We start from the raw sequence: 23,501 nt of genomic DNA, 5'->3' as shown, positions 1-23,501 counted from the left end.
ACACACCAGATGGTATTTATTAGAGACTGAATAGAAATGAAGTATAAGGATGTTGAGCTTTTTGTCTTAAGTCACCCATTTTTAAGTCATAAAACAATAATGATTTGATGTTCTAAATCTCTAATGAAATTCTGTAAAATGTTTCATTTCTATGGGAAGTGGATGATAGTTTAGAGATTAATAAATTTAGTGGGAGTTGAAGCCTAAATTGTTCTTTCAAGGTAATAGATTTAAAAAATTAACCAGGAAACATTCAAACTACAAGTGATAGGTGGGAAATGTGTCTCTTACAACCTTTGTTATAATTTTTAAAATATACTGTAATTATTCTTGTACCTGTGGGAATATGAGGTAGAGAATTACATTGATCATAAAGTGAACCTGTTTTACTAGATCAATATCCAAGAGGGAGATTCCAAATGCAAATGGCCATTCCCAGTCCCCATTCAAATCAAATTCCACCCAACCCAATTTCAGTCTGCACCTTGAGAGATAACTTTGGAAATCAGAGCTTGTAGCTCCATCTGAATGTCAGTCTGAAAATTTAAATTGGAAACAAGTTTCAGACCCCTCATTGAAAATATTCAGCTGCCAGCACTTCTCATTTAAACATAGAGGGCTGTTAGCTCAAGCATCTCAGCTAATCACAGCTGCTTAAATGTCACTTTTCTGAGTTAACTTATTTCAAAACTATTTATGACTCTGAAGATCAAAACCAGCTCCCTAAACTGCATTCACAAATCAGTTGAAAGACAATGCAGAAAACAGGTCTACTGTGTTCCCTATGAGACTCACTATCAAATATGTAGCTGACAGAATTCTGTGCCATGTGAAATGTATAATTTGATACATAGCTCATATAGTGATTCTGTAGATCTGAGATGTGGAATTAATATGTAGTTTCCACTTTCCTTGACATCTGAAGTGTTCAGCTTTTAACCACTACCGAATTAAACAGTAGGATTTAAAGTTTTGGAAGTTATTCTCCCATCCATGTATACACAAGCACCATGCCTGGTGATACCCAGGGAAACACAGACTAGTGTATATATGAATATTGTGAGAATTGCAATGCAGTCACCTGGAAAATTCATGAACTAATCTGCCATTACTTTCTCTCCCACTCTCACATGTGGTGTGAAGCTATTCTGAAGAGGTGGGGTATTGAAAAAAATCTGCGTGCAAAAATATGTATTTTACTTAGATTTCTTAAAGTGACCTGATAAAAAGTCTCCTAGTATTTAGTGTTTTATCAGTCAAGTGGAAAACACCAGTGAACCTAATTTTAAATGAAAGCATTATAGACATTGACAAAAAACAATGTAGAGTCTTTTCCATCTTGATGTAGACAGCGATCGTGAGCTGAAGGAAAGCAGTGATTTGTGAGGCAGCCTGCAGTTATGTTGGGCAATAATAGAAAACATTTTCAAGTATTTGAAATAATACAGTTGCTTTGCACTGGGAACACGTACATGAATAAAATATGTTAGCAGGTGTCCTGCCAGCGAGGTATCTCATGCTGGTATGTTTATTGGAAATAAGTACACCACCAGCAGATTTAAATTTAGTAAAAGTAATCGAAACAGAAGAATTGAATAATGGCCATGTAGCATAGCGTAAAACAATGGTCTAAGAACTATTTTAGTTCTCGGAAATTGAATTTTTAATTTAACTTACTATTGGATATTAGTTAATAGTTTGGCTTTTTTTCATACAAATTATCTTTAATTTTTCACACTGATTGAAGCAACTTTGCAAATGGATTTAGTGCTCACTTCATTTTGTCAGATTTAGTTTTTAGCTTACAGATTTAATAAAAATCCAATAGAACACTGAATCTGTGCGTATCTCTTACCTGCATGGTCTGATGAAGAGTTTGATAAACACTACACACAGCATCCCTTACTGAGGTTGAGATGCATGAATGATTCCTTGGGCCAAATATATTACATTTCAAATGGTGTATTTGTTTATAATATAGGGCATGCTCATAATTAAGAGACCTTGTCTAGGGAGCTCTCTTACATTGTGTTTATTTTCACCTTTGGGCTTTGCAGTGTTGTATTGTAATTTAGTCTCATTTTGTGTTACCTTAGCAAATCTTCAACATGGATTATGCACGGTCATGTCCGTTCCTAGACCCTTAGCCTCTGTGGGAATTGCTGAAATAGGTTCAAATATGCTAGGACAGGAGGTACAAACGAACCCAGGCATCAGCTGTCCCTCAGTTCTTCTTTCTATCTCTTTATTGCAAGCTAGAGTACCTCTGTCTCGTCTTGCACATTTATTTACAAGTTGATGGTTTTTTCTTTTTTCATATTTCTTTCCTGCAGAGTATAAGTGCTGGTCAGCTCCACTTGCCTCCCATACTTTCCTGGCTACCAAAATCCCCAGCTGCCTAGCTGCAAAAATCTTCCCGTTTTGTCTCCTGTCAACCTCCCGTTATGATGTCAGCATAAAAACCTGTAACACACTGAAAAGATAGGGCACAATATCTGAAAATTTGCCGATGGATTTATTATTTTGGCAAATTAAAGTGTGCAGATTTGGTTTGGCATACTTCAGTTTCCCAAAGACCAAAATTACTTATCTGAAGCCATCACTTGGTAATGACTGGGAGTGACTAATGACCCACTGGGACAACTTTTTTATGTGCAGGGCCTGGGGGAGGACAGCTTGAGGCTGGGATCAGCCTGCAGAGTGTGGCCCCATCCCCAACAGGCTGCAGGACAGGACGGCCACTACCCCCAATGCAAAGACCTTCTGGAGAAGGTTTAGGCCCAGGCGGTGCTGCCCCCCCCCCCCCCCATAGGCTGCAGGCTGCCCAGAGTGTGACCACTTCCCCAAGACTGCACGCCAAAGTGTGAAGGGGGGTAGCTGCAGACCTGGGACAGCCTGCTGAGCCCCAGTCCCACCCCCTGACAAGCCCCCAGGAGGAGTTGCCGGTTATGGAGTGTAGTTGCAGCCTCCTGAGGAGGAGCCACTGCTGGGGAGTGCTCCCCAGGCCCCCTGGGAGGAGCTACCCCTATGGCAGCGTCACTTTCATCCCCATCGGTGGCCCTGGTGGTCTTCCCCCACCCCACCCACACACACAGACACACACCTCTCAGACCCCTGCCTTGACTTCTGCACTCCCTACCTCTACCTTGGGCCCTGCCGCACTCTGAGCCCACACCGTCCCTCTGCCCTTAAACTACTCACCCCGTCCCTCCTCACCCCTGAACTCTCACTACAGCCTTCATTCCTCTTCATTTTTGAAAAACTCTATCATTGAAATAAAGCGTGGACGTTGTCAATTTATTTTCAAGAGCCAAGCAACACCCGATACACCTGCTCGTTATCAAGGAGAGAGGAAATATCCCATCTTTGTGAAGACAAATGAGAGAATTACTAGTGTCTGGGGGAAGAGAGGCTCATTAGGCTGGTTACAGTGACTGGTAGTTAGTGTAATGCTCCCTCCTGCTGCTGCTGCTGCTGCTGCTGTGGCAGCCTGAGGCTACAGTGTCCAGGTGTCCAGTTTTCAACTAGAATGTCTGCTCAAAAAGGGACTCTGATGATTCCAGTCAGCACCACTGATCAGGCCATTAAAAGTCTGGTTGTTGGCACAACGGAAGCAGCGGCGCAACGGGACCAGCCGCATGTGCCCCCTTTGGCTCCTTGGCTCAGGGGGACCCAAGGGAGTCCACATGCTGTTTCCACCCCCAAATGCCAGCTCTGCAGCTCCCATTGGCCAGGAACAGCATCTGTAGACAGGGCAACACACAGAGCTCCCTGGCTGCACCTCTGGAGGGGGGATATGCGGCCACTTGTGGGAACTGCTTGAGGTAAGAGCTACCTGGAGCCTGCACCACTGGGCCCCAACCCTTGCGCTCCGGCTTCTCACCCTCTGAACCACTCAGTCCTCTCCTGTGCCATCATTCCCAACCCCAGAGCATATACCCCAGATGGAGTCTTCATCATACCCCTCACCCCTCTGCCCCATCCCTGATCCTCTCCTGCCCTCAGAGGTCCTTGGTTCCAGCCCAGAGGACCCACCTACACTCCAGTGCCCCCAGAAGCACATCAGCTGCTGGAGCTCTCACACCCCCTTCACCCCATCCCCTTGCCCCCCTCCTGCCTTCTAAACTCCTTAGTCCCAATGTAAAGTGCCCTCCTGCATCCCAAATCCTTCTCCCCCAACCAAAGCCTCGCAAGCACCCCTGCATCTCAGCTCCAACCTGGTGAAAATATGCAAGTAAGGGTGGAGTGAAAAAGCAGCAGAAGGAGGGGTTATGGATTGAGTGGGGAGCAGGGCCTAGTAGAAGGGAGAGGAATAGGGACAGGGAAGGGTGTTCAGTTTTGTGTGAGAAGAAATTTGGCAACCGGAGGACCTGAGCAACCCATCTTTCCTCCTCTATCAGCAGTCTTTTGAATTGCTGATGAGAAGAAAACAACACATCCTGTGTTCTCATCTCCCAAGTTCTTTGTGGTTGGCCCTTCCTTCGCACCCCCTTGGCGTTAGGAGACAGAAGGTCAGTCAGGTCCAGTTTCCTTTTTGTTTTCGTCCATCCTAGTTGAAACTTGTAACCAGGCAGAGAGAAGCAGATGTCTGGATCTCTCAGGCAAACAAGAATGGCAAGCTCAGAGTTTGGAGTCAGTTTCATTGTAATTGGGTAATTACGAGATTTATCCATTACTTTTCCTGTTTTTCCACCACCCGCACCTCTACCGTTGGAGATGGAAGATATTTCAGTCTCTGTCCCTGCAGTCTGAAAGGTGTTCTCTGCTGGTGAAGGGATAAGACACTTGTATTTTTTTCCCCTGCCCTCCCTTTCCCACACTGCCCTCTCACTCCCTACATAGACATTCTCCGGGCTCCATGATGACTGCTTCCAGATTCTTCAGCAACCACAGGTGCTCTCACATGTGTAATGGCCTTTGATCTCCTCCTCATGAAAGTAGCAACAGTAACCACTACTCTTTGGGAAGATGTAGATGCCCCAGGTGATGTGTGTGTGTTGCTGTTTAAGAACCTACATGAGCAGGTGGAAGAGGTTTATCTGTGGAAAACAAAAGAGATAGTTAAAAATCCTGAAATTAGCAAATTCCCATAGCCACAAATATATTTTTCTGTAAAGTTTGTCATTCCTCAACTTCTGACTTCTGTAAAAAAAAAGTACATTTTCAATGTAAAAGGTTACTGTAGAGATTCTTTTCAAAATAACCATTTTCTTTGTTTCTGAAGTCAACAGTATGCCTCTTCACAGTCAAAATATTGGAGTGCTTTAAATGATTAAGATTGCGAGATGTAACTGTTGTGTTGTGTCTTCCGTGGAAGTTCTCAGGGTTTTAAACGATGTTCCACAGAACACTGGTGTTCCTTGAACAACTCACAGGTGTGCTGCAATTGTTTGGATAAATACCCTAATGGTCTATATTTTCTGTTATTAAAACCAGATACAGTGTTACTTCTTCATTTGTATCATACCTGATTAAATTAATTAATTTTGTTTTTGCTTTATATGTTGCCGGGGTTTTTTTGTCTGAGAATTTTTTGAAGAAAATTTACATAGGTGTTCAGCGTAAAAAATATTATTGTTTGATGTCCATGGTCTCAAAAAAATTAAGAAACACTGTTTTAAATGAAATGGAAGGTTTTGCATCATTTTTCAAATAGCACAGAAGTAGTCGTGTGTGCCAGGTGCTCCCAGTAACTCTGTCTCTAGGATGCATTCAGTGCATAACTACATTTGCAAGTGGTCTTTATGGTAAAAAAAAAAATCTTTTTATCCTTTAGAACATCTACTGAATATTCTGATATTCACTGATCATTTAGGAGCATCTCTATAGTCCTTATAAAGACTTAACACATTTCAGAGTCTATAAAGAATTTTTAGGAAGTTACTAAAAACTCTTGTATGTATTAAAATACTTATTACCACAGAATGATTAACAATGGCATTGAACATTTATTTCTGTTCAAGTTAAAACACAATAGCTGTGGCCACACTTGGCCAAAACTTCGAAATGGCCATGCTAATGGGCAAATCGAAGAATACTAATGAATGCTGAATTGAATATTCAGTGCCTCATTAGCATTTGCAAGCTTCCGGCCATGGCACTTCAAAAGCATCGCTTTCGAATGCACATGGGTTGGCGCGGCTACACGGGGGTCTATAACTAAAGGACCCCACACATTTCAACTAAGAGGAATAAGGAGATTTCGAAATGTGCTTCGTCCTTTCGAAAAGGACCCTCATATAGTCGTGGCCGGAAGCGTGCAAATGCTAATGATGCCTGGTTAGCATTCTTCAATTTGGCAATTAACATGGCCATTTCAAGGTTTTGGCCAAGTGTGGACACAGCCAATACTTTGCAGTTCATCCTTGAAAACAGCTTATTGAATATTCGCTGATACAACTTATGAGCAGAAACTTATCTTTGTTGCTTAATGTTACATTTTTATTTTCGAGTAAAGAACCTTTTGTTTCTTTCTCCTTCAGACACCAGGGTACCTTAGTGTTCAAATTTAATTTATTTAACCATATCCTAATTGTTGTTCCTTTCTGCTCTGTCATTCTGAAAATCGTTCTGTGTCTGTGGAATAAATTCCATTATATGTGTTTGTTTATGTTTGAAAAAGACAGGGATTTTGATTGTTTAGGAATTGAATTTTGTCTTGAATGGAGTTTTCATGCACTGTAGCTTTTCTCCCTTTAAAAAACATTTTTTTTAAACTGTGTAGTGAAAAGTGACGCAGAGTAATGTCATACTTCAAGCAGGCATACTGGATTGGGTTGCTGTAATCAATTTCTGTTTCTGAACAGATTATCTGGTTTTTACTCCACTTCCCAAACCTAGTTTTTCCATTGTACAATAATCCCATACAGGACGAAATCTAATTACTAAGATAATTAGCATCTTATCACCAAACAAAGAATTTAGATATTTATGCAGTTTCTGAATTTAAAAAATGTTTAATTTCATTTTCGCTCAGGGAGGCAAGGAAGAACACATTTTACTGAATCCAGCTTGATTGAACCTTATAATTCATGTTGCCTTAGAAACAAGCAAGCTCAAATAAAGGATGATATCACCAGTACCACAGGCAGCAAATGCTTATACTGTTGCCAACAATATCATGAAAGTGGCTAAAATAACTTCACATATTATAGGTTTGTCAAACTTAATGAGTCTTTTATTAATGCTACCAGAAATGTCAGCTGGTGTTATCTGATGTTAATTTGTAAAGTAATATATTTTGTCTAATGTAAGCCTGCCATTATAAAAGCAAATTATGTGCTGTATGAGCCGGGAAAGTGTCGTAGAATGCAAAATTCCTCTATATTTATTCATTTCTTTGCTACTGTGATTGTTTACATCATTTCAAACAGAACTGTATATCCTGTTCCTTATGTCAGGTTTAGTAAACCATATAAGCCACTCCAGGCCCTTTGGCACATGGTATCAGATTTTTTTTTCACATTATGGCTACGTCTACACGTGAAGCCAACATCGAAATAGCTTATTTCGATGTAGCAACATCGAAATAGGCTATTTCGATTAATAACATCTACACGTCCTCCAGGGCTGGCAACGTCGATGTTCAACTTCGACGTTGCGCGGCACCACATCGAAATAGGCGCTGCGAGGGTACGTCTACACGCCAAAGTAGCACACATCGAAATAAGGGTGCCAGGAACAGCTGCAGACAGGGTCACAGGGCGGACTCAACAGCAAGCCGCTCCCTTAAAGGGCCCCTCCCAGACACAGTTGCACTAAACAACACAAGATCCACAGAGCCGACAACTGGTTGCAGACCCTGTGCCTGCAGCATGGATCCCCAGCTGCAGCAGCAGCAGCCAGAAGCCCTGGGCTAAGGGCTGCTGCCCACGGTGACCATAGAGCCCCACAGGGGCTGGAGAGAGAGCATCTCTCAACCCACCAGCTGATGGCCGCCATGGAGGACCAGGCAATTTCAACGTTGCGGGACGCGGATCGTCTACACGGTCCCTACTTCGACGTTGAATGTCGAAGTAGGGCTCTATTCCGATCCCCTCATGAGGTTAGCAACTTCGACGTCTTGCCGCCTAACGTCGAAGTTAACTTCAAAATAGCGCCCGACGCGTGTAGCTGCGACGGGCGCTATTTCGAAGTTAGTGCCGCTACTTCGAAGTAGCGTGCACATGTGGACACAGCTTATAAGTGCATTTCTGCTTTTAGAATCATAGCTCATAGAATCCGAGGGCTGGAAGGAACCTCAGGAGATCATTGAGTCCAGCCCCCTGCCTAAAGCAGGATCATCCCTAATTAATCATCCCAGCCAGTACTTTGTTAAGCCAGGACTTAAAAACCTCTAGGAATGGAGATTCCATCACCTCTCTAGGTAATGCATTCCAGTGCTTCCCCACCCTGTTGGTGAAGCAGTTTTTCCTAATATGCAATCTACACTAACCCCTCTAACTTTAGACCATTGCTCCTTGTTCTGCCATTAGTCACTACTAAGAACAGCTTCTCTCCATTCTCTTTAGAGCCCTGCTTCAGGAAGTTGAAGGCTGCTATCAAATTGCCCCTCATTCTTCTCTGCTGCAAACTAAATAAGCCCAGATCTTTCAGCCTCTCCTGGTAGGTCATGTGCCCAGCCCCTAAACATCATCATTGTCCTCCACTGGACTTTGTCCAATGCATCCACATCCTTTCTATACTAGTGGTCCCAGAACTGGATGCAGTACTCCAGATGTGGCCTCACCACTGCCAAATGGTGGGGAATAATAACTTCTCTAGATCTGCTGGAAATGCTCCTTCTAATGTATCCCAATATGCCATTAGCCTTCTTGGCAACAAAGGCAGACTCATATCCAGTCTCTCATCCACTGTAATCCCCAGGTCCTTTTCTGCTGTACTGCTACTTAACAAGTCGGTCCATACCTGTAACAATGCTTGAGATTGTTCTGTCATAAGTGCAGGACTCTGCACTTGTCCTTGTTGTACCTCATCAGATTTCTTTTGGCCCAATCCTCCAATTTATCTAGGTCACTCTGGACCTTATCCCTACCCTCCTATGTATCTACCTGTCCTGCTACGTTAGTGTCATCTGCAAATTTGTTGAGGGTGCAATCCATCCCCTCATCCAGGTCATTAATAAAGATACCAACTCTAGAACTTATTCTTGGGGCACTCCACTTGAAACCGATCACAAACCAGACATTGAGCCTTTGATTGCTACGCGTCGGGCCTCACCCTTTAACAAGCTTTCTATCCACCTTACAGTCCATTTATCCAATCCATACTTCTTTAACTTATGGGCAAGAATATGGTGGAAGACTGTATCAAAATTTTTGCTAAAGACAAGGTATGTCACATCCATTGACTTCCCCATGTCCACAGAGCTAGTTATCTCATCATAGAAGCTAATCCGATTGGTCAGGCATGACTTGCCCTTGGTGAATCCAGGTTGATTACTTCTAAACACTTTCCCCTCTTCTAAGTGCTTCAGAATAGATTCCTTGAGGATCCTCTCCGTGATTTTTCCAGGGACAGAGGTACAGCTGACCTGTCCATAGTTCCCTGGATTGTCTTTCTTGCCTTTTTCCAATCATCTGCGACCTCTCCCAATCTTCACAAGTTTTCAAAGATAACAGCCAAACGCTCTGCAATGATATCTGCCAATTCCCTCCGTACCCTTGCATGCATTAAATCTGGACCCATGGATTCATGTATGCCTATCTTTCTAAATAGCTTTTAACCTGTTCTTTGCCCATGGAGAGCTGCCCAGCTCTTTCGCTTACTCATTGCCTAGTGCAGTAGTCTGGGAGCTGACTTTGTTGTGAAGATAGAGGCAAAAAAAGTATTGAGTACTTCAGCTTTTCCCACATCATCTGTCACTAGGTTACCTCCCTTGTCTGTGTACTGCTGTATTGGTCTCCCAACAAATGTTGGGGTGATTAAAGTCTCCCATGAGAACCAGAGCCTGCGATATGGAAGCTTCTGAAGAAACCTAATCTACCTGATTTGATTTTCTATAGCAGACACCGACCATAACATCACCTCTGTTGCTTCCACCTCGAAGCTTAACCCAAAGACTCTCAACTGGCTTTTCTCCCTCCAATACTGGAGCTCTGAGTGATCATATTGCTCTCTTACATACTGTGCCACTCCTCTTCCTCTTGGTTCCATCTTACTTTTATTTAGCACAGAAAACTCCTTCCCATATACTGGGGCAAGTTTGTCATTCAAAAATTGCCTGCTTTATGTGTTCAATCAAATAAATGTTGGGGGAGCTTTTTCATCTGCCGTGTTTTAGCTTCAACCTTAAACCATAGCTTCTGCACTCATAAACATAAAACTATTTTCCTCTGTTCTATGTTATGTTTTTATTGAAACCTAAAGAGGAGGAATATTGTGTCATGAGCATCTAGATGACTTCCATGGAACTGGTGAAACTAAACAATAATAAGGTTTGAAAAAAAGCGAGAGCAAGCAGTATGTCTCAATATAGGCTTACACGCTACATTTACACAAAAATCCTACCATCCCAGTGGAAGGAAAATAATCACGTTTTCCCCATGTTGTACATGCCACTTGCATGAAAGCTATTATCCTCCTGGCTGAGAAGCATAATTTAGTTTTCCTCCTCTTTTTTATTCACTGGCTTGTTCATAGATCACATAATAAAATCATCTTTCAAGCATAAATGAATTTAGGCTCTCAAACAGGACTCCAGGAAAATCTGCGCAGCGGCCCTGGGGGTGCCGATGCGACATCCAAATGGCAACATCTGAGGGATACAGTTTACAACACGGCCTTGTCGGTGTTTGGAAGAAGAGCTAGAAACACGAACGACTGGTTCGAAGCCAACTCCGATGAGATGATTCCAGTCATTGAAAAGAAGCACGCTGCACTCCTGGAGTACAAACGCTCACCGAGCCAGAGTACCCAGGAAGCACTTAGAGAGGCCAGAAGAACAGTACAGCTGACAGCCAGGCGCTGTGCCAACAACCACTGGCTCCAGTTATGCAGCAGCATCCAGACCTGTGCTGACTTTGGTAATCTCAGAGGAATGTACGAGGGTATGAGGAAGGCATTAGGACCCACCCAGAACAAGATGGCACCTCTGAAATCCAAATCTGGTGAAGTCATAGCTGACAAAGCCAAACAGATGGAGCGCTGGGTTGAGCACTACTCCGAGCTGTACTCACGCGAGAACGTTGTGGTTGATGCAGCCCTCGATGCTGTCGAGCTCCTACCAGTAATGGACGAACTGGATCAAGAACCGACTGTGGATGAACTGAAGAGAGCCATCGACAGCATTGCAGCAGGAAAGGCCCCTGGTCAGGATGGTATACCACCAGAGGTAATCAAATGTGCTGCGGACACACTCCTGGAACCCCTACATGAGCTACTGTGCCTGTGCTGGAAAGAGGGTGAGGTTCCACAGGATATGCGCGATGCTAACATTGTAACATTGTATAAGAACAAAGGAGACAGAAGCGACTGCAACAACTACCGTGGAATCTCCCTCCTAAGCGTCACTGGTAAACTGTTCGCTCATGTCATCCTTGGCAGACTCCAGAAGATTGCTGAGAGGGTGTACGCCGAATCGCAATGCGGATTCCGCGCAGAGAGGTCTACCGTTGACATGGTCTTCTCTCTGAGGCAGCTGCAGGAGAAGTGCAGGGAGCAGAGAAAGCCACTCTACATAGCCTTCATCGACCTGACCAAGGGTTTGACTTGGTCAGCAGGGATGGTCTGTTCAAACTGCTCCACAAGATAGGCTGTCCTCCACGGTTACTGAAGATGATCCAGTCGTTCCACGAAGACATGAGAGGAACCATCCAATATGACGGCGCATTATTAGATGCTTTCAGAATCAGGAGCGGTGTCAAACAAGGATGCGTGCTTGCTCCGACATTGTTCGGGCTGTTCTTCGCACTCCTCCTGAAGCATGCCTTTGGATCTTCAACAGAGGGCATCTTGCTGCACACAAGATCTGATGGGAAACTGTTTAATCTTGCAAGGCTGAAAGCTAAGTCTAAGGTGCGAGAAGTCCTCATCAGAGACATGCTGTTCGCAGACGATGCTGCTGTAGTGTCTCACACAGAAGACCAGCTTCAAAAACTACTGGATCAGTTCTCCAAAGCGTGCAAGGACTTTGGGCTTACCATCAGCCTAAAGAAGACAAACATACTTGGTCAGCATGCTGCTGAATCCCCATCAATCAGCATTGACAACTATACGTTAGAGGTCATCCACGAGTTCGTTTACCTCGGGTCCACCATCACTGACACCCTGTCGTTGGACACTGAGCTAAATAGGAGGATAGGAAAAGCGGCCGCAACTCTGTCCAGACTCAGCAAGAGAGTGTGGAATAACAGCAAGCTGTACACTCACACCAAAATGCAAGTCTACAGAGCCTGCATCCTCAGCACCCTCTTTTATGGCAGCGAGACTTGGACCCTGTATGCCCGCCAGGAAAAGAGGCTGAACGTCTTCCACTTGCGCTGCCTCAGGCGCATCCTTGGAATATCATGGAAGGACAGAGTGACCAACACGGCCGTCCTCGAGCAAGCTGGAATCCCAACCATACACACTCTTCTCAGGCAGCGTCGACTCCGCTGGCTTGGCCATGTCCACAGGATGAATGATGGAAGGATTCCAAAAGACATCCTGTATGGTGAGCTAGCCTCTGGCAAAAGACCTCCCGGACGCCCCCAGTTGTGCTACAAAGATGTCTGCAAGAGAGACCTTAGAGAGGTAGACATCGAGCTGGACAACTGGGAAGAACTAGCAGATGACCTTCAGAAGGGCGAGATGAAGATCAGACGGCTAGCAGAGGAGAAGCGAGCGCACAGAAAGTACAATAAGGACTTGCCAGACACCCACTACATCTGCAAGAGATGCAGCAAGGACTGTCACTCTCGTGTGGGTCTTCATAGTCACAATAGATGCTGTAAATGAAGTCCTCAAATGAAACTTTAAAGGGCGCGATCCATAGTCTGTGCACACTGAAGGATGCCTACTACTACTACTACTATTACTAAACAGGACTATAGTTTTCTCCATTTTACAGATAGTGAATGGAGGTGCAGAAAGGCTCAATGACTTACCCAAGGTAACACACAAAGTCTGTAGCAAAGCTGGCATTAGAAATCAGCTCTTCTGACACCCAGTTCTATGTTCTAACTACAACAGTGATTCTGAGTTTTATTTGGCCTTTTAAACTCAAAAGATTTTTGTGGAACCCCATTCCCAGACGCTACCTCCTTCCATCCCCAAACCCACCCCCCATCTCCAGGCTTTACCCACCTCAGCCCTCAGACCCCAAATCTGCCCCCCCTTCTGCAAGCTTTATACCCCATCCCACAAATCGGCCCTTGCCCCCTATCCCCAAGCTTAACCTGTCTCCAGGTTTGGAGAGAAAATGGTGAAAAAGGAGAAGGATGTGCTTGGGGCAGGAGGCATAGATCTAAAGAGTGCTTTTTGGGCTTGGTCTTCAACACCGAAACAAATATCCTTTTTTTTTTTTTTTTTAACCTGAGTGAATCAGCTGGGACATGTTTCTGCACTACAGCATTCACACACTTCACCTTTTTTTTTAATGTTTTGATATAAAGAACTATACCTACTGTATGATTATTTAGCTCTTACATGCCCCTTAAGTGAAATTTTTTCAATTTGTCAATATGTTTGGGTTTGGGTTGCCAAGAAAGTAGCTTAGTATTGTGAGGCTGTCTAGTACCATACTTGCTGATGACAATGCATCCATAGCACTTTTCTTCGTAGAGTTCGAATGGAGGTCTGCCCTTTTGTCCTCGTTTTACAGATGGGGAAACTTGGGCACAGAAGGATGAAGTGACTTATCTAAAGTCATCCAGCAGCCTACTGGTAGAACAGTGAATAAAATCTAACTCTCATAGAACCTCCTTCCTTCAAGGACACAAGAATGAGATTATAGTCTGAAAAAGGGTGATTTTGGTAAGTATACCTAGTTGCTAGGTAGATTAAACCATAGAGAATTGCTTCCTTAGGATTCAGCTTGAAAGCTGTAGCATACAGAGGGGGTACACTGACAGAGAAGTCCCACAAACCAAACCAAAAATAAAAAAAAAAAAGCTGATTGTGTCTGACTAAACATCCCCTTTTTACTCCCATATCCATTCCTCTCTCTGTATGGCTATTTCTGAAAAATTCCATTCACGGTTGCTGATTAAATCCATCTCTCCCAGCTCATCTTTTCTCACACAAAAGACTGCTGCAGGCAAATCACTGCTTTAGTTCAAAAATCCCATTCTCTCTTCCTATTGACTCACATAGCTGCCTGCTAACAGAGTTTAATCCTGGGATGACTAGAAAAGGGTAGCAGCTCTCCCATCCATCACAACGGTACAGGTCCTGACAAACCATATGGCTGTGGTCTTCCATATCAACAGGCAGGGCACAGCCAGATCATCTGTCCTCTGGCTCTGGGAGTTTTATTTTCAGCACAACATCCACCTTGTAGTCATTTACTTTCCAGGGACCAACAGGACTTTGATAGATCACCTCAGCAAGATGTTGTTGTCTGTGTATGAGTGGTCTCTCAATCTGGAGGTGACCATTTCCTCTTCTACAGGTGAGCAACAACCCAGGTGGACTTTTTGGCATCCAGGCAGAACAGGAAATGCCACATATTCTGCTCAGTTGGAGGTATAAACAGAAGATCCCTGTCAGACACTTTCTGCTGCAGTGGTTGGAGGCTCTAATGTCTGCCTTCTCTCCGCTGCTGTTGCTACTCAGGATCCTCTCAAAGATCAAACAGGAAAGGGCAAGGGATCATCCTCACAGCACCAGGCCAGTATTTTTTCAGCACTCTCCTCAGTGGTGACCCATTTACAACTATCAGATCTGTTGTCCCAGAACCATAGCAGTCTGGTGGTGTTACATCTGTCAGCCTTGCTTCTGCACCATTGAGTGCGCAGAAGCAGCAATGCTCAGCTGAGGTTCATCAGAATCCTGCTGGTAAGTAGGGAGCCTTCCACCAGGAAAATTTGCTTGGCAAAGTGGAAACAGTTCACATGCTAGATTGAAGGCAAAGGTGTTCATCCCAGTGAGACTCCTCTCCAGCTTATTCACAGCTACCACTTGCATCTGGCCATCTCAGCCTTCTACCCACCATTTGAAGGAAGGTTCTATTTTGCAAAGATAACATAGCCCAATTCCTTGAGGGCCTGAAGTGTGTTTTCCCACAAGACAGGCATCCCATTCCACATTGGGACTTAAATCTGGCACTTTCACAGCTTGTGGGTCCCATTTCCAGCCTATGGCTTCATGTTCTCACTTCCTCCTTTCTTGGAAAATTCTTTTCCTAGTTTAGTGAGGTCAGCCCACAGCATATCCTAAATTCAGATGCTGACCTGGGAACCACCCGTACATGGTCTTCTGCTCAGACTGCACCTGGCATTTCTCCCCAAGGTCTCCTCACAGTTTCATTTCACTTACTGGGCTTCCCAATGCTGCATAAATTGGAAGAGGAGCAGAGGCTACATTCCTTGAATACCTGGAGGGCTCTGGCTCGGGATCATTACATGAGTTGGCATAATTATTTGTTGCTGTGGCTGAGAAGATGAAAGGTTGCCCTGAATTCACTCAAAGAATTCCTCCTTGGATCACAGCCTGCATTCCTTTCTGTGATGACCAAGGGAGGGTGCCACCACTGTCAATTGTCAATCCCACTCTGCCAAGGTACCAGGCTTCCTAGTCCGCCTTTCTGGCCTATGTGCCTGTTCAGGACACCAGCAGAGCATTGATCTGATTATCTTTCCATACTTCTGTCTCATTACCTGCTCACCCAGCAGGCTCAGGATGATGCCAGCTTTGCAGGGCAGTACTGGAAGCCACTATGCTGTGAATTCGAAGCTCAGGTTCATGGATACTACCTGTGAGTCACCTAAAATGAAACTGCCATGAACAAGTTCAAAGAAAAAATGGTTACGTACCTTTTCATAACTTGTTCTTTGAGATGTGTTTCTTGTGTCCATTCCATTTTCTGCCTTCCTATCCAGCAAGAATGAACTGAGGGCATGCAGGGCCAGTAGCGATTAATATACCACCATATGGGAGCTGCACTCCATATGGCGCCACAGCTGGCCCGAGCGATAGTGCTCAGGTAGAAATCTCCCGCAACTGTTCCTGTTGGTGCACACACACCTAAAATGGAATGGACATGAGCAACATATCTACAAGAAGAATGGTTACAGAAGGTTAGGTAACTGTTTTCTCTGACCACTAGCAGTACTGCCTAAGTAGGGACACTCATTATTCTTGATCACGTAATGTATCCAGCCAAGGGAAAAAAAAAATTTAAGACAAGGTAAAAGAGTAGATTTGTGCAGATCCTGTGGAATACTTAGAATTTTTCTAGCAAGACCAAGTGGATGAGGTAATATCTTTTATTGGACCGACTTCAGTGGGTGAGTAAGACCAACTTACAAGCTTACATAAACTGGTCTCTGTCACCAAGAGAAGTCAGTCCATTAAAAGATATTACCTCTCTTACCTGGTCTCTCTGGCATGCTTGGACCAAGATTTGCAAACAGCGATTGATTGGTTTTTTGTGTTTTTGTAAGGAGGGTGGATGATTAGATGTATTTTAAGAAGGAATGAGTTAGAGAGCTTTTTCTGACTAAAGGAAGCCAAATTAGACTGGAATGTATAAGCTCCTCATCTTTGCCCTGCCTTGTCTAGGGTTGCCAACTTTCTGCTCACACAAAACTGAACATTGTAGCTCTTCCCCTTCCACAAGGCCCTGCTCCCCCACTACATTTCTCCTACTTCAGTGGCTTGCTCTCCTCCACCCTCACTCGTTTTCACTGGCCTGGGGCAGGGAACTGTGGTGTGGGCTCCAATGTGGGGCAAGAAGTGGAGGGTTCTGGGTGTGGGAGGTGTCTCAGGGCTGGGACAGGGGCACAGGAGGAGCGAGGGCTCTGGCTGCAGGTGTGGGCTGTGGGGTGGGGTTGGGGATGAGGGTTTTTGGTGTGCAGGAGGGGGACCCAAGTTTTGGGTGCCTCGGGACGGGGACTTGGAGTTTGGGCATGGGAGACTCCTGGCCAGTGATGCGGCGAGGCTAAGGCAGGCTCCCTGTCAGTCCTGCTATGTACTGCTCCCCAAAGCAACTAGCAAGTCCAGCTCCAAGGACAAGAGACTCCACATGCTGCTTTTGCCCACAGGCACTGCCCTGGCAGCTCCCATTGGCCACAGTTCCAAGTCAGTGGGAGTGTGGAGCCAGTGCTCAGGGCCATGCATGAAGCCTCCTAGCCAAGGAGCTGGACCTCTTGGCAGCTTGCGGAGCACAGTACAGAGCCAGGACAAGTATGGACTGGCTTTTTAATGGCTCATTTGCCAATGCTGACTGGAGTCACCAGCGTCTCTTTTTGACCATGCGTTCCAGTCAAAAACTGGATCAATGTAAGGAATTTACAAATTCTAGTAATAAAGCCCTGGAGCTTATAAATTTTGCAGACAGAGTATCTACAATTAATTGGCAAGCTCTGTTGGTAATGTGTCTGAAGAGTTAGTCTAGTAGTTTTTCATTCTTCTTCCGTTTCAGTTCTCGGTTAGATATTTACTACAACTTCTCTCTTGTTTTCCTTTCTTCGGGTTCTTACCCATGTACCATATTTTTCATTGTGAAAGAAGCGGAAGTTAAAAATTCCATTGTATATTTTCTAGAACTGGTGTTAGGTCTCAGTTCTCTAGCCAAAGGCACGCTGAGTAATTATTTCTTTCATATTAAGAGAATGAGATTTTTATGTATGGACAGACTTGGAGTATCCAGTCTGCAGTTTAACATTTTTTTCCACTTCGATTGCAGAGTGCCTGGAATAACAATTGCTACAGACATCATCTGTGGTTTTCCAGGTGAGACAGATGAAGATTTTCAAGACACCATGAAACTTGTAGAAGAGTACAGGTTTCCAAGCCTCTTTATTAATCAGTTTTACCCACGCCCGGGGACTCCTGCTGCAAAAATGCATCAAGTTCCAGCTGTAGTGGTAAGATACATATATTTTTCAACTTTGTGGTTGGTATCTCATTTTATGTGGCTTTTATGTTGTGCCAAATGCAACACTATGCAGTGTTGAACTGAAAAATAAGAAATGTTTATTGGAGAATATGGTTTTGTTGCAAGTTATTCTACAATTAAAATGCTGTTTTTATATATTTCCTTAAAGCTCTTAGGTAGACCATGGGATGCCTTGTTGAATTTGATAGTAATACTGGAATTATATAGTAAAGGTCAAATTTTCATGTGACTAACTTTATTCAGTTGATAACTACTTCATAAATATCCTTCATGAGTCTTCACTGTTCTAAAAGCTATTTTCTACCTTCAGCCTATATGGCAAATGTCTCTGGTAAAATCTGTGTATGTAATTATGATTAGTCTTTCAGGTTTCAAGTATTCCCCAGTCTTCTATATTTGGCCATTGTGGTACAAATCTTTCCAATTATCAAACCATCTCATCACCAGGAGGATAAAAACTGTATTTTAATATGAGATAGTTGGCTGTCAATTGTATTCTAATTGATATAGATTTTTTAATATTTTTTTGTCAAAGTGATAATAGTGACAATTATGTTCAAAAGTTTAGTTTGATTTAAAAAAATCTGTTTTGAATGTGCAATTGTATAAATGTGCAAATTTGCCTGACCTGAATCTTTGAACAAGAGAATATTCCATGCTTATACTTAAAAAGACATTTAAAGTTTTCATTGGTGTTTGTACAAATACAATTTATATGTACTGTATTTCCAATCAGGATGAAATCAGAACTGGCTAATGCCATAGTCAGGTGAGAATATGTCGTGTCATTTTGTGGGGGTCTTCATGGTTCACCAACTTGTGAATACTCTGTGACGAGAAATCAGTATATTTATTGTTGTATCTCTGCCTTAGTAAAGTCAAAAGCTATTCACATACAGGTTCTGCTTACTGTCAATATATATTATGCCTTTAATGAAAACAGAGAAGTGGGTTAAATTTAATTCTTTTATTTCATTGCTCAAAGAGATAAGCGTTGAGCCATTATTAATCCTTTTTTTTGTTGAGAAGCTCAAATAGCAAAGTGTAGAGGATTTGGGTACAAAAGATGCCGGTGTGGTGTGGTGTGGTTATGTAAGTAAGTTCACATCTTTGACTGATTTTTTTCTATGCTTCAGTGCCCATCACATCGTCAGTGTGGATGCCTATATTTAAAGCAAAGTAATTTTGGGAGTACAGGAAGGTTAAAAATGTAAACATCTGGGTTAATTTCTGATTTTGATCACACTGATAAAACCCCATTATCCTCAGGGGATTGCACAGCAGTAGAGGAATTTGTCCTCTTGGGTTTGTTTTTTCCTGCAAAATGTACTTAAAAACAATTACACTAAAACCTAATATTAAGTAAATAAGAACTAACTTATTTTTTAAAGTTAGGTTTATATTGGAGTTTAAATTTTGTTGAAGCTTGACATTTTCATGTTGCTCTTCTTTCTATAATTGATGACTTTTGGGGAGTTAGAACCTTCCAAGGAGCTAGGGGCTGATGAAAACTGTGATTAACAGAGACTCTTTTTCTTTCCTAACTTGTTTTGTTTTTTTTTTCTAATCTTCTGCAACTCCGAGTTGTATATTCTTTCATCTCTTTCTGGAAATGAAAGATAAACCACCAAATGGAGCAGGAATAGTATATGCGAGTCTCTTGTTTTTGGTATTCACAATGCCTCTGGAAAGCTGATGGCCCTCCTTGCTGGGTCAAGAATACACAGGCATTTTGTATTTCATTCCTTGTCCAGGGCACCTTATAATTACATAATTATAATTACACCTCATAATTTCTCAGCTGAGAGAAGAAACTATTATAAAATAGTAGTACATAGTTATATATACTCCCACTCCTTTTGCCATTTTTACTGTACACATCATCTTATTAATTAACTGACTTCACAGAGGGGTTAATAAACATGCGGACAAGGGGCACCCAGTGGACATAATATACCTAGATTTCCAGAAAGCCTTTGACACGGTCCCACACCAAAGGCTTTTATGTAAATTAGGTGGTCATGGGATAGGAGGAAAGGTCCTTTCATGGATCGGGAATTGGTTAAAAGACAGAAAACAAAGGGTTGGAATAAATGGTAAATTTTCACAATGGAGGGGGGTAACTAGTGGTGTTCCCCAGGGCTCAGTCCTGGGACCGATCCTGTTCAACTTGTTCATCAATGATCTAGAAAATGAGGTAAGCAGTGAGGTGGCAAAGTTTGCAGATGACACCAAGTTGTTCAGGACAGTCAAAAGCAAAAGGGATTGTGAAGAACTACAAAAAGATCTCAGCAAACTGAGTGATTGGGCAGCAAAATGGCAAATGAAATTTAATGTGGGTAAGTGTAAGGTAATGCATGTTGGAAAAAATAACCCAAATTACACGTACTACATGATGGGGTCAAATTTAGCTACGACAGATCAGGAGAGGGATCTTGGAGTTATAGTGGATAGTTCTCTGAAGACATCCACGCAGTGTGCAGCGGCAGTTAGTAAGGCAAATAGGATGTTAGGAATTATTAAAAAAGGGATCGATAATAAGACAAAAGATATCATACTTCCCCTATATAAAACTATGGTACGCCCACATCTCGAGTACTGCGTGCAGATGTGGTCTCCTCACCTCAAAAAAGATATATTGGCATTAGAAAAGGTTCAGAAAAGGGCGACTAAGATGATTAGGGGCTTGGAAAGGGTCCCATATGGGGAGAGGCTAGAGAGACTGGGACTTTTCAGTTTGGAAAAAAGGCGATTGAGGGGCGATATGATAGAGGTATATAAAATCATGAACGGTGTGGAGAAAGTGAATATAGAAAAATTATTTACCTTTTCCCATAATACAAGAACTAGGGGACACCAAATGAAATTGATGGGTAGTAGGTTCAAAACTAATAAAAGGAAATTTTTCTTCACACAGCGCACAGTCAACCTGTGGAACTCCTTGCCCGAGGAGGCTGTGAAGGCCAGGACTCTATTAGGGTTTAAAAAAGAGCTTGATAAATTTTTGCAGGTCAGGTCCATAAATGGCTATTAGCCAGGGATAAAGTATGGTGCCCTAGCCTTCAGAACAAGTGCAGGAGATGGATGGCAGGAGATAAATCACTGGTCTTCTGTTCTCCTTCTCTGGGGCACCTGGCATTGGCCACCGTCGGCAGATGGGATGCTGGGCTTGATGGACCTTTGGTCTGACCCAGTATGGCCATTCTTATGTTCTTATGTTCTTATGTAGGAATAAGCAGCATATGAACCTATTATAGCAAAAGAAAATAACCTACATGATACCTGATATCTCCAATCTAATCTCATGAGTTAGTTGTTTGTCAAGAAGTTCATGTGCTATTATCTACAAGGCATATAGGTTTCTTTCACCAGTATTTCTTCTTATGAAAAAATTGGACTCATTGTTTGAACAGAGGTACTATACCAAACCAGTGACTAACAATGATATTACATGACAGTAGACATTCTTCTCTTCTTGCTCAAAATTGGCTATGTTGGCTGTTCATTTCATTGTTGCAGATAGCTGCAGTGGGAAAGATGTATTGTTATTTGCAGTCTGCTCCTTTTCTGTACAGTGAGTTTCAAACAACCTTAGTGGTCCTAACCAAGTGGTATCTTTGGTGGCAACAAATGTGCTCTGTCAGATCCTTTAATTTCACTTTTTTTTTTTTAAAAGATGATCACCTTTCTTCTAGGCACAGTCTGTGAAGTAAGCATAGTAATGTTAAAAATCTTTATTTGACAGTGGTGGAAATTTGATAACTTTTTGAAGAAAAATCTCACAATGGAAAAATCTCATTTGGGCTCTATAGAGTATTCTGTAAACTTGAAATGAATTTTTTTTCCACATAAATAATATATTATCATTGAAATCCATACAGGCACAGCACCTGTTTGTCCAAAATGTTAGATGACAGAAATCCATTGTTAATATTATTTTTATTATTATTATAACAACAGGCAGAAAGGCTGTAGTTCTTTCTTATTCTGCTTAGAAAATCATATATGTCTAAATGACTGCATCACCTTACAACCATTCATTTTCTTTACAAAACACTTGTAAAGCAGGAAAGTGTTATTTCCAGTTTAAAGAACTGAAGCACTGTAAGATTAAATTGTCCAGTGTCTCAAAAGGAAGAGCCAGAAATTGAATCCAGAGCTCCTGAGTTCCAGTCCAGTGCCGTAACCATAAGCTCTCTCTCTTCCCATATCCTCTAAAATAAAACTAAATAGCTATTTATTGTTTTACCATTTTTATTGAGGAAGCCCCAGTTGAATTCTAGGCATAACTAGGTACTATACAAAAACTGAAGCCAATATTGTATGTATATCTTCATGTATCCTTTAGATTCTCAGATGCATATAAAAGATTAATCAAAATGTATCTCAAAAAATCCCTATTGATACTGTGCCTTCCTGTCCTTCATGACAATTTCTCTGATTTGTCTGAAAGAATTTCTGGCCATGCTGGCCAGGTATATACTGCGATTGGAAACCTGCAAAGAAGACCATTATGTTGATGTACTAAGGACCTACCTGGTAAAAATTATTGTAATATACTTGAACTTCTCTGGCCCGGAACTTTCTAGTTTGGCAATACCCATAATCTGACAGATGTTGTTGGACCAGAGAGCCCCAGTGGCTTGGAGTAGGGATTGACTGGGAGTTAGGCGGCAGAGAGGCCAGGGCCAGGAGTGGAGCCAGGCCGGCAGCGGAGGGGCCATTCACCAGGAGTGCAGCTGGGACCAGGAGTGGAGCCTGGTGTCTGGGTCTAGTCGCAGGGTTGGTGGCCAGGAAGGAAGCCTGGGAGCAGGGGCTGACATCCATGTGGGTCATTGGTCTCCCCTAGACCATCAAACTCCCTCATGTGGGACTGGTCAGGTCCTGAAGGTGCCAGACTTGGGAGGTCCCACTGTAATTACATTTGAAAGTGGGTATAAAATAGAACAATAACTTAAATGTTTTTCCTAGAATCAAGTAGTCTATCATCTGAAATTTTAACATGTATTTTCCTTTTGTTGTATAGCTTTTGTTTGGATGATCTCTCTCTCTCTCTCTCTCTCTCTCTCTCTGTGTGTCTATATAGTTTTTTTTTTTTTCTAAATCATTAACATTGGTCTCTAACTGCAACGTGGCCTTGTTGCAGCCAACCTAAGGAACCACCATCTTCTTACAGGCATCTTAGCTATATTCCTACTAAGAACAAAGTGAGGAATACCCACATTTACTAAGGCATTATGAGCTTCATTTGCATTGAGAACCATAGGAGCTAACAGCCATATTGGGATATTAGTTCTTCATGTAATTCTCTACAGAAAATCACTCTTCTACTCCCTATTGAGGAGGAAATTTCCAGCTATGAATAACAATGTACAAATAAAATGAAATTAAAAAAAATACCATTAAGTGTAAATTTTTGTTTTCGAGACCACCAAAGCTGTGTCTACACGTGCACGCTACT

The 23,501-nt window shown here is 42.7% G+C and overlaps 1 protein-coding gene across 4 annotated transcripts in view; it reads left to right on the top strand.

Moving 5' to 3' along the window:
• CDKAL1 (CDKAL1 threonylcarbamoyladenosine tRNA methylthiotransferase) overlaps positions 1–23,501 on the top strand; it is a 665,249-nt gene that overhangs the window by 477,570 nt on the left and 164,178 nt on the right. For all 4 annotated transcript variants that reach the window (XM_074985893.1, XM_074985894.1, XM_074985890.1 and 1 more), the window contains one exon: positions 17,828–18,008. In XM_074985893.1, coding sequence (XP_074841994.1) covers positions 17,828–18,008 — 181 coding nt within the window. The remainder of the gene's footprint in view (positions 1–17,827; positions 18,009–23,501) is intronic.

Source organism: Carettochelys insculpta, chromosome 2 (assembly GCF_033958435.1).
Source record: "Carettochelys insculpta isolate YL-2023 chromosome 2, ASM3395843v1, whole genome shotgun sequence".
Classification (NCBI taxonomy): Eukaryota; Metazoa; Chordata; order Testudines; family Carettochelyidae; genus Carettochelys; species Carettochelys insculpta.
The sequence above is the reverse complement of the archived record's forward strand: the minus strand, read 5'-3'. Positions and strand labels throughout refer to the sequence as shown.